This window comes from Panthera onca, chromosome A2 (assembly GCF_046562875.1).
Source record: "Panthera onca isolate mPanOnc1 chromosome A2, mPanOnc1 haplotype 2, whole genome shotgun sequence".
NCBI lineage: Eukaryota > Metazoa > Chordata > Mammalia > Carnivora > Felidae > Panthera > Panthera onca.
In genome coordinates this window covers 24,407,167-24,419,605 of record NC_138340.1, presented here as the reverse complement: position 1 = coordinate 24,419,605, position 12,439 = coordinate 24,407,167, and the positions used below count along the sequence as shown (strand labels likewise).

The following is a 12,439-nucleotide window of genomic DNA, read 5'->3' as shown; positions in this document are numbered from 1 at the left end:
AGAAAAAGATAAAATTTCTTCTTCCCGAATTCCTCAGAGGCAGCTGAGAAGCTGTGACCATGACAGACATTGTTTGTTTTTCATACTTCTATTTCCTCATGTCTTTATCTGCCTAGTATTTTCAATATTTTCTTGGGCACAGTCAATATACACCATCTTATATATCTATGTATTTTGTATCTTTTCCCTTCTCTAGATCTTAATGATATTCTCCTATCTCCTTTACCCTGTGCTCAAGATTTCAGGTATGAATTCTGTTGACCTTAAACTTGGCTTCTTAAAGAATAGAAACCTAAATAAGAACAGAAAAAAAATAGATTGTTATTAAAATGACTAAATGACTTCCACAACACTCCCCACATTTTTGTTTTTTTTTTTGTTTTTTTAGTATTTTGGGACACCTGCGGCTTAAGGAAAAAAATTTGTGAGGAAAAAGAAAGTTGGTTAATTTAATAAAATTTGTAGGGGTGCCTGGGTGGCTCAGTCAGTTAGGCGTCTGACTTCGGTTCAGGTCATGATCTCACGATCCGTGAGTTCAAGCCCCGCGTTGGGCTCTGTGCTGACAGCTCAGAGCCTGGAGCCTGTTTCAGATTCTGTGTCTCCCTCTTTCTCTGACCCTCCCTCATTCATGCTCTGTCTCTTTCTGTCTCAAAAATAAATAAACATTAAAAAAAGAAAATTTGTAAAAGTTAAAAATATTCTATTTATAATAGATTTATAAAATTTATTTACTTAGATCCAAGTTAGTTAATATACAGTGTAGTATTGGTTTCAGGACTTGAATCCAGTGGTTCATCACTTACATATAATACCCAGTGCTCATGCCAACAAATGCCTTCCTTAATGCCTATCACCAATTTACCCCATTGCCCTACCCACCTCCTCTTATGTGTTTTACTGTTTAGTGAAAATTTACTTCAGATGTGTATAGGTCAAGATAATTTTTTTCATGTCACAAAACTTTCTATCTTAACCCTGTTCTGATCTTTCTTTAGCAGTATGCAATTTTTTAAAGTGCAGTGAAAAGCTCCTTCCAACCCAGTTAGAAGTTGGTAGTTGTGGTCATTGCTAACTAAAGCCTCAGGATTTGACCAGTGGGAAAGGTGAAGATTTCTTCTCCCCATACCTATGTGATTGACACCTGAAAATCTAAGTGTATGAAAACATTAAGGTGTAAGACATGAGGACCACAAAGTGTATTGCACATATGTCTTTATACATGTATATTTGTGTATACATATGTACATACATACATATAAATATGCTCACTTCAGACTTGGGTCTGAAATCCCGGAAGATTTTGGGTTAGAAAAGCATTGATTTTTCTTTCACACTTAACTTACAGTTAAACTCTTGTAAAGATTGTACTTAGATATTTATAGATGCTAAAAGATTGTATTTAAAAAAGAGAAAATCTCTGTCATATTGATTAGGGTTTTAATTGATATCTATCTTTTTATATATCTTAAAGTAATAATATAATCCTAAGGCTTTCATGGGTATAAATAAAAGTGTTAATAGTGGGTATATCTGGGTGATGGGATTGTGTACAGTCATAATTATCTATATAGCTTTTCAAGTTTCCTATAATGAGCATATTTTAATTTTATAGTCAGAAAAAATTTTGATTTAAAATGGCTCCCATTTGTTTAGAAGGCTCTTATGAACACTTAGAAGTTCTTTCTCTGCAGCCTTTTTTAATTTTTAATTTTTATTTTTTATTATCCAAATTATTTATTTTTATATAAATATGTATTTACATATGCATAAAATCCAAATTATTTTCATATATCTGATATGTATGCATATATAATATTTTATGTACTTTTATGTATTTTTATATATAAATATATCCCAGAATAGTACTTTGCCTATACAATGTGTTCAATAAGTGTTTCCTTTTTTAATTTTTTAATTATTTTTTTCCAGTAGACCCTTTATTTATTATTTATTTATTATCATTTAAAAATATAATTTATTATTAAGTGGCTAGCATACAGTGTTTACAGTGTGCTCTTGCTTTTTGGGTAGATTCCTGTGATTCATCACTTACATCACTTACATACATCACTTACATACACTTATTGGGCTCATCCCAATAAGTGCCCTCCTCAATGCCCATCACCCATTTTCCCCTCTCCCCTGCAACCCCCATCAACCCTCAGTTTGTTCTCTGTATTTAAGAGTCTCTTATAGTTTGCCACCTTCCCTCTCTGTTTGTAACTATTTCCCCTCCGACCATGGTCTTTTGTTAAGTCTCTCAAGTTCCACATATGAGTGACAACATATGATATCTGTGTTACTCTGACTGATTTATTTCACTTAGCATAATACCCTCCATTTCCATCCACGTTGCTACAAATGGCAGGATTTCATTCTTTCTCATTGCCAAGTAATATTCCATTGTATATATAAACCACATCTTCTTTATCCATTCATCAGTTGATAGACATTTAGGCTCTTTCCATAATTTGGCTATTATTGAAAGTATCCGCAGCCTTTTTTTTACGTTTATTTATTTTTGAGAGACAGAGAGAGAGATTGAGAGTGAGAGAGAAGGAGTGTGAGCGGGGAAGGGGCAGAGAGGAGGCAGGGACAGAGGATCCGAAGTGGACTCTGTGCTAACAGCAGTGCGCCTGATGTGGGGCTTGAATTCACAAACTGTGAGATCATGACCTGAGCTGAAGTTGAATGCTCAACTGACTGAGCCATCCAGGTGCCCCTGGTAGCCTTTTTATTATTGCTTCTCTTTTTATCTGCAGAGTTCTCATAGCTCAGAACTCTAAAGAGTCACTAAAGATGCCTCCCTACATTCATCACCTTGGGCTGCTATGAGAAAATACCACTTCTGGGGGACTTAAAAAACAGAAATGTATTTTCTCCCAGTTCTGGAGGCTGGATGTCCCAGATCAGGATGCCAACAAGGTTCGGTTCTGGTGAGGGGTCTCTTCCTGGCTCACAGATGGCCACCTTCTTGCTGTGCCCTCACAGGGCAGAGAGAGAGAGAGAACAAGCTCTTTAGTGTCTCTTCTGACAAGGGCCTCATCCTCATGACCTCGTGTAACACTGATCACCTCCCAAAGGCCTCATCTCCAAATACCATCACATCTCCAGCACATTAGGGGTTAGAGCTTCAACATAGGAATTTTGGAGGCACGTAGACATTTAGTCCTTGACACTCACTTCACTCAAACTGGCAGCATACAAGATTTCTGGAAATTGCATCTAAAAATAGAAAAATCCTGGCAGCAGTACATAAAACATTAGTGATGGTTATCTCTTGATGGTAAGATTAGAGGGGATTTTCTTCATTTTCTAGGAATTTAAGGTGTATTACTTTTATAACTGGAAAAAATAACAATATTATTTTCAAAAGGAGAACGAAATGCTATAGGATATAACATTCCATAATAATCTTGCAAATTTCAGAGTCTTTTTATTTCATCTTCTTGAGGTTTTTCTGAGAATTGATAAAAATGTCTTCGGCATTTAGAGCACTTGGATGTTTGCACACAGTGGGACTCAATAAGTATTTGTTTCTCCTCATTTTCCTCTATTTAATGATGATGACAATGTAATGATTATTATATTGCTCCCTGAGACATGCCATAGGCCATACAATAGAGGAAATTAAGGTAGAAAATAGCCACAAAATCAGGACAGATGTATTTGTTGCAAAGTTTTTCATATGAGTTAGTTATAAATAGAATAGGCCACTCATTGTCTTTATTTTTGGAACTCTTTAGTCTTTTAGATTCTTGAAAATGAATTGATAAAAAAAAATTAGATCGTAGTTTGTTTTTCATTAACATTCAAATACAAATGTAATAGCAGCTCCTTGGGTCTGTACAATAAAAGTAGATAGGAAACCTACAGTCAAACTTTCAACATGATTCCTTCCCAAAACTGATTGGAGATTAATACCTGAGGTTGGGGAAGGGTTTTTCCCCTTTAAGAGCCCTCTCTTCTCTTTCTAACGCCTCATTTCTTACTATGCTCTATCTTGTGTATAGGGTCTGTCATTTCCTTAAAAAAATTCCATATGGTTGGGTTTTTTTTTCTCAATCCCACATTTGAGTGTAATGTTTCTAGTTTTTTAACTCCAAAAGTCAGTAGGTTAGAGATGACCTTCAAGGTAGCAATGTTTTTGTCACTCAGGGAGCTGCTTGCCAAATAAATCATGACATTGTGATATTTTGGTTGCTATAAATTTTCAATATTTAGTATATCAGGATTTAGTTATTTAATTGCACTGATGTCTGTATTCTAGATGAGAATCCTTCTCATTAGTAGATTTTAATTTTCTTCTCTGTCAGAGTCAATTCCAATCATGCCTTATAAATCCAGCTATAGAATGAATGCATGAACAAACCATTTTTATGTTTACAAGTAGACTAGAAATTATATGCTGGTAAACTACATCTGAAATTACAAATTAGTCCACTTAAATAGTGTGTGTGTGTGTCTGTGTGTGTGTGTGTGTGTGTGCGTGTTGTGTGTGTGTGTGTGTGTGTGTGTGTGTGTGTGTGTATTAACACGTTAGATTGCTTTTATCCTTGTTGCTTTGGTAATCTGATTCCCAGATATTAGACAAACCTATCTAGGCAACTCTCCATATTGTATTGACATATGATCTTTATTGGGTGCTAAAAGAATAATCTCACAAACAATCCTCAGAAGTGAAAACATAAATTGTTCTGAATTCAGGGCTATGTCTATACCATAGTTAATGTATTACTCCCAAAATTACTTTCTGAAATTCTGTTTTGATAATACTGAAAAAACAATTTTCTCTCTCTTTCTCACTCTGTCTCTCTCTTTTAACAATAGGACACAAAAATTGCTTCATTAGAGCGAAACATAAGGGATCTGGAGGATGAGATCCAGATGCTAAAAGCCAATGGTGTGCTGAACACTGAGGACCGTGAAGAAGAGATCAAACAAATAGAGGTTTACAAAAGTCACTCCAAGTTCATGAAAACCAAGGTATGGCCCAATGTTACAAACTTTTATACTCTTAATGTGACTGGAAAGTTATGATTTACATACATACTTCCCCAAATACCCACATAACTGGTTTTATGTGATATCATGAAATACGTGGACAATAATGAAGAAGGCAGAAGATTGTTAGTTCAGAAGTGTAGATTCCAAAAGGAAATCGGGGAACATTTTCGTTCAGATTTCTACTAATTAAGGTGTTCAAGATTTTCTAATGAGTAACTTTGATGTCTTGGGAATTAACATTTATTTTGAATAGTCCCCTGTCTTCCAAATTTCCTGAGTTTTCATAAGTTTGCTATTTTTGCAAAGTTTCTGTCATTGCCAAATTTTGACCCATCCCTAAGAAGGTGACTGTCTCAGAAGGTGTTGATCTTGGAAGCCAATTTAACTCACTTCAATGGTATAAAGACATTTTGGTTTTAGCATAGTGTTTAAGGCAGAACTGATTTTGCATCCTAATGTTTAAATTCGCTTAAATTATTCAGCTTCTTTAAGCCTCAGTTTCTTCATCCATGAAATAGGAATGGAAAAAAGCAGAGACCTGCATCATTGATTGCTTTCACAATTCCAAGAGATTATGCATTTAAAGCACTTAGTCCCTTGATCGATCTCTAGAAAGCATTCAGTAAATGATGGTCATTGTTGTTGATAGTGTTACTATATTGTTGATATCTGTTGCTATAGAATATTTATAAAGTATAATTATAGTAACCCATTCCATTAATTTATATTGGTATTCCCAGTTTTATATTGTTGATATCTGTTGCTATAGAATATTTATAAAGTATAATTATAGTAACCCATTCCATTGATTTATATTGGTATTCCAAGTTTTAAGGAATTTGGCTTGTTATTTTTCAAAATTAAACTTTGGGCTGCACATGAACTGAACAGCTATTACTTTTACCTATGCATAATTATTAATTTATGAATTGCCCCAAATAGATCTTTTGAGAGTTTCAGATGCTTTTATTTATCCCTGAATTTAAACCATTTTGCTTCTGGAAATAATAACCACACCAATTTTTAAAAATTCTTTTTTTTTACCATGTGTTCTTAAGCACCCCTGTTATTGATTGTTCTAAGTTTTATTTTTGTTTGTTGCCTTATAAAATGCAGCAGAGTTAAGAGTCATGCAGACTTCTGTGAGGAAGCAGTGGAAGTGGAGAGAAAAAAAATGTTTAAATGATAGTATGATTTTTATCATTGTGAAATACATGCATATTTATTGCAGAGAATTTGCAAATTATAGAGAGGAAATAGTAATATCCAGCATCTACTTCACCACATATGTCTCTGTGTGTATGTATGTGCGTTTCTCCAGGGAAAAAACAAAAATTTTCCTTACTTCTGCCAACTTTCCACTTATAAGTTGACGTTGAGATTATGATTAAAACTTTGGATCAAGGAATTGAGGGAGATCTGAGGAGAGTGTCTAGTGGGTTTGAATGTAACCTTTTCCTTTCAAGGAGTTCCACAAAATGGAGAATGGGCTTCCCTGTTCAACTCTCCCTTCTAGTTTCTTTTTGTAGTCCTTCCCTCTCAGAGAGTTGAGCTGGGGTGCAGCAAGCATAGTGGTAGGGTAGCCTGTTGACCAAATGATGACCATTCACTCTTGCAATGAAACTATGAAGATACGAGTGAACTCATAATGTCTGGGAAAATTACTGTTTTGACTTAAACCTTTCGTCTCATCCTGTCATTCAACAGTGGAAGATAGTTCAAGCCACTTCTACAACTAAAAATGCCATGAAATTTGTCCAGGTGAATAACCATATATGCATATGGTCTTCAGCAAGCAACTCTTTACCTTATTAGCCCACAGGTGTCTGAGAGACTATCAGTCCTTGAGTTGGTTTTAACTTTTAATGTCTGATTACTTTTTAGAGTTCTTCCAAAAGTGGTTAGGTCAGAAGGATGTTTGAGTAGAGAAATGGAGTAAGGGGGAAAGAGTGCAGGCTGACACCTACAGTGGACTCTGGCAGATCTCTAGCCTGCCTTTTCTAGTTGAATGGCCTTGAGGAGTGAGTTATGTCATGCAACCACTTTCTTCTTGTATAAAATGGGGCAATACCATAATCCTTAAGAGGGAGACGTAGAGGTTTAAATGAAATAATGTAATTAAAATGCCTGGCTCAAAAACGTAATTAATAATTATGCCCATTATTATTGAGGAAGTATTTATAATTACTAAATTGCTAAGAATTTAGTCCTGAGTGCTTTGTGTTTTGTGTTTTGTGGGATCCCAGAGTCTGTGTGAACTGATTCCAGTTGGGTAAATCATTTGTCATGGAACTTGTTAAATTTTAGAGGCATGGACTGATACCCTTTAAAATTGGATGACTAGCATAGTTTATGGTCCATTGTGGCCTATTGGGATAACTTTTCTACAGAATTTATATGAATATGTTGCTTGTCAACATCATTACAGATATCTGAAGAGCTAATTCTTGCAATGATTATGTATGCACATTGATAGAACAATTGTTTAATGTCAACATTAGTCTCTTGAACTCTTTCATTTATGCAGAGTTGCATGGATAAAACTTTCAGTGATGGATTTTGGATCTCTGTGTTCCTCAAAGACTTACTAAGCCTTGGTTTTAGCACATGGCACTGAGCTAGCTACTGAGGGGCTCTAAAAGGAGTGCATATTCAAAATATTACTCACTTCAAAGCCAATACTGACCACTTAGTTGGGAAAGTAAGAAATGTACTGGAAAAACTACCCCAAAGATTGGGTGGGAGGAGAGTTCACTTCTGGCTGGAGTAATGAAAGTTATTTAGGCTTAGTTAGTGTTGTTTGTTTGTTTGTTTGTTTTGTTTGTTTGTCTAAATAACCAGATTGTCAAAACAGCAATGACAGGTCTGGTGAAGAATGCAAACTGAAATCAGTGACTGAGCAAACTTAGAAGGATAAGTAAAAATACCATCCTACCCCAACTCCACACAGGGGAGGAAGTGGGAAGAGCTCATGTCTATGTGAAATGGCAGATTTTCCAAAAGGGGAAAAAATGTTAGATTTGAATTGCAAACACCTAGAGGCTCTGAAACTTCGGAAACGGAAATGTAGTTTTGAAACTCATTGGGTTTAGTGAGGCAGTGATAGAAATGGAAATCAGAAAGTGACTTTGGATCCCAACTAGCAAAAAATGCTGGATTTGAGGCAGGGATAGTTAACTTTAGAAACCGTTGTTTTAATGGTTTACAAAGACTCAGAGTCTTGGTAGAACATTTCAGAAATTCTTATGAAATGCGGCATAAGGAGGGGAGTGGAACTCTGGGAACCAAATCTGAAATTGCAGCTAAATATTGTTATGTCTTCTTGCTGTTTGCAGTGAATATATAGAAAGCTTTTTACTTTGGATTTAAAAAAAAGTTTTTTTGTAATGTTTGTTTATTTATTTTTGAGAGACAGAGAGAGCACAAGCGGGAAGGGGCAGAGAGAGAGGGAGACACAGAATCCAAAGCAGGCTCCAAGCTCTGAGATGTCAACACAGTGCCCAATGCAGGGCTCGAACTCATGAGCCAGTGAGATCATGACCTGAGCCGAAGTTGGATGCTCAAATGACTGAGCCACTCAGGCGCACCTAGAAAGCTTTTTAAAAGTACCCCAGGGAACTTCTTACCTGGTGTTTTGGAGAGGCTCCTTAGGAGTGATTACTGTTTGCAAAGGCAGCGGGCTTGGAAGTGCTCTTCAATCTGAGTATTTCTTTAATAGAAATCTGAAATGAGTTCTATTATGATTATTTGGAAGTTTGATACTTTTAAATAAAAAAAAATAATGGGCACCTGAGTGGCTCTGTCAGTTAAGCGTCCGACCTCAGCTTAGGTTATGATCTCATGGTTCATGGGTTCCAGCCTGGCATCAGGCTCTGTGCTGACAGCTGAGAGCCTGGAGCCTGTTTCAGACTCTGTCTCTGTCTCTCTCTGCCCCTCCCCTGCTTGCGTACTGTCTCTTTCTCTCTCTCTCTCTCTCTCTCTCAAATATAAATAAACCTTTTAAAAAATTAAAAAAAATAAGATACAAAAATTCAACCTGATTATGAAAAAAAATCCTAAAATTGGATAAACACATATTTATGTTCTCATTTGGTTTTTAGGGGGGACATTTTAGCTGAAAATTGTTTTTATGACCCATTGGTGATAAAATTGACTCAGCATTTGATTGCTTTTCATTAACAGGGCATGACCTCAAATCAGTCTCCATCTCAATATGTAATTATTTGTTCTAAGTAGGTAATAAAGGCAGCTAATAATAATTCTTGTATATAAACTTATTTTTAAATATAAAAGTATGTTAGAATAGATAGTTTTAAGTGTTTCAGTGAAAATCTGATATGGAGACAATGTTGTGGTATATAAAGGAGTGCTGCTTGCATTAATTATTAAAATAAGTAAAGCTTTACTGCATTTTACCTCCATTTGATCCTGAACAGATGACTGGGACTGGTAGAGCCTCTTGAAAACTTTGTGATTAAGTTAAGTAGCATTGAAGACCCTAATTGCTTTTATAAATATGATATCATAAAAAAAAACATGACACAACATGTTTGCAAAGGTAGAAGGTGAATTGCAAAAATGTAAAATAGAGTTTAGAATCTCAACTTGTGCAAAGGCATGAATATCAGACATAGTTGGCCAGGATGGAAATCCCTGCATCTTGCAAGGCCTTTGGCATATGCCTGTTTTCCCTGAGAACTGAGACTCTGGGAGGCCTCCTGGGCCTCCAGTTTCTAGGAACTCCAATTTCTACTCTTAGCTCCAAAACTTAGAGGACTCAGACTGTGAGAACAGAATCTAGAGGCAATGGAAAGCATGAGTTACCTTCAGGAGCACTGTTAAACCTTTAAGAATGGAATTTACCATGTAAATAATTGTTTTTCTGGCAAGGAAAGAATGATGGTATCCCCTGTTCTATTTGAGGCTTTGTTTCCAGTGTAACACATTTTTACATTTTTCATCTACTGATCTCAGTACTTCTGTATTAGTCACTCCCTCTGTTTTCAGAGTTTGCCAAAGACACCACTCTGCTGTCTTAGATCTCTTCTTTTATTCTGAATTTGTAACACATTTTCTTATTAACCTCCAAAGGATTACAAACCTCATAACCCAAACGGCATGATAATAAGCATATCACTTTCTAGACATGAGAGCTGTATCTGCAGTGAAAAAGAAGCTGTTTTCCTTGGCAAGGGAATGTTTTCAGGGTGTTGGTTGTGTCACAGACGTAAGTGGTGGAAGAACTTTCAGACGAGATGAAGTGTTCCTGATGTCCACATGGACTTCATATAAAGCACGTGATGTAATTCCGATTGGCTTTTCTTCTTGCCATCACAGAGACAGATCTTCCCCAGCCTCAGTTCCCATGTATGTTTGATTGCATCACTTTCCATTTTTATTGAGTTTATGGCTATAAAAGAAGCACAAGGCATATTTTTTATGGAAGAATATGATTTTCTACCCTGTAACTATATTCCCCTTAGAAAAGCCCTCTTCTGTTATTGTCTGCATTAAATATTTATTTAAAATTTACCTCATGGCAGTGATAGTCTGAAAGCTATTTAAAGCAAATGTCTATTTAATATTTATAGACTGAAATAGTTTTGTCATTATCAATCTATTTTTATTGAATAAAGTAGGTGTATGTAGAACCTGTCATGTTCTTCCTTCCTATTAAATGCCATTCTGTTGATCAAGTTAATTTCATTTAAATTTCTCTCTCAGTACCCCATTCTTACACTATATTTCTACTCTGATACTTGTAGAAGTTAGCCCAAATCATTTTTTAATACTATAAACATCATCTTTGCTTAGGTATTTAAAGTTCAAAGTGTTTTTTAGCTTTATTTTAAGATGAATCAGTTTAATATGTGGAATAAACTAGATACTGTGCTATCAGCTGCAACTGCCTGTGATTTAGAACATACCTCATGGGAAGTATGCTGATATGGGGGCACCTGGGTGGCCCAGTCAGTTAAGCGTCCAATTTTGGCTCGGGTCATGATCTCACAGTTTGTGGGTTCAAGCCCTGTGTCAGGCTCTCTGCTGACAGCTCAGAGCCTGGAGCCTACTTCAAATTCTGTCTCTCTCTCTCCCCCCTTCCCCCTCCCCTGCTTGTGCTTTCTCTTAAAAATAAATAAATAAACATTAAAAAAAGAGAAAAGAATGCTGATCTTGCTGATCACAACATATTTAATTTCTTTTGTAATTTTAGTTAATCCTAGTTTAGATTTTCCCTCTTTTTATTTATACTCAGCTCTTATTATATGGGAGACAGCGCATGAGAGAGAAATGGAACTTACTTTTATTGCAGGTAAAAATGATAACAGACTCAGGATTCATTAAATTATAAAGAAAAAACTGTGTTTCATGTAATGTATATATCTGGTCAGTGCCACCATCTGTTCACACATACTCAGAGCAAATTGATAATCACAAGTCCCTCTCAGTGAATCTTTAAGCATGGTCAGAATCCTTCTCATGACTGCCGGTCACTACTAAATCTTTAAATTTGGCAAGCAAGATGAAACCTATTTGTCTGCTAATCTAGTCTGATTTCATCCTGCAAATGAAACTCCATCTCAACCTTTCTAGTGAATTGCACAGCCTGAACAATTACAAAGGTCTTATTTCTTTGTATACCCCACTCCATTCATTCTTAACAGTTATTGTCAGTAGCTTGGTTCTTGTTTATGCAAGTTTTAATTGCTGAAAAGAAAAAAAAGTGCTGGATGAAATATATTTTCAAAAGATAAATTTAAAAATGTACTTATGAACTGTGAAGTTAGGAAGAATCTCAAGGGTCAAAACTAAGCCAGAGCAGAGGGCTGGAGTGATAATAGAGCACTGGTTCTATCTTCTTGTTGGCATTTGCTAGATATGTGAACTTGAGCATTAATTTCCACAGTCATGGGGCACTGAAGTAAAAAGACAGAAGCCTGGGTCTGTTCAAGAGGAAGAGCGGTAGGAATTCCGCTACCATATTAAACTGTGATCCCAGACAGCCACACTCTTAGTACAAGGGTAAACTAAAAACCTCCCCACTGTATGTTTCTTCCACCTAGACTAGGAGAATCCAGGGAAAATAATCTATTTTAAAACTTTGAGCAAAGTGAAAGGTAAAAAAAAACTAGTTTTAAGAATCCATAACCACAGATAGCCCTTGCACCAATGTACAATGTGAGGTGATCCAAAAACTTCAAGTAGAGAACAGAGTTTAAAGGGGTCCTTGGTTGATAGTGCCCCAGGTATCGGCAGAGACAAATGCTCTGAAGGCCCACATGTTCAACTTAGACCTCAAAGTTTTTCTCCAGATAAGAGTCCAAGAAACGAGCACACAGTAAAAATCTTTTAAAAATCACCAAGTTTGAAAACAAACAAAAAAAGCTACCATAATTGATAGCTGGTAGAAAGAACAAACAGTAGAATCAGA

General features: G+C 35.9%; 1 protein-coding gene across 8 annotated transcripts in view; it reads left to right on the top strand.

Moving 5' to 3' along the window:
* Positions 1–12,439, top strand: part of ERC2 (ELKS/RAB6-interacting/CAST family member 2) — a 931,006-nt gene that overhangs the window by 307,733 nt on the left and 610,834 nt on the right. For all 8 annotated transcript variants that reach the window (XR_013554185.1, XR_013554186.1, XM_060631335.3 and 5 more), the window contains one exon: positions 4,831–4,986. Coding sequence is in view for 6 of the 8 variants with exons in the window: in XM_060631335.3 (XP_060487318.1) it covers positions 4,831–4,986 (156 nt within the window). In the remaining 2 variants the exon portion in view is untranslated. The remainder of the gene's footprint in view (positions 1–4,830; positions 4,987–12,439) is intronic.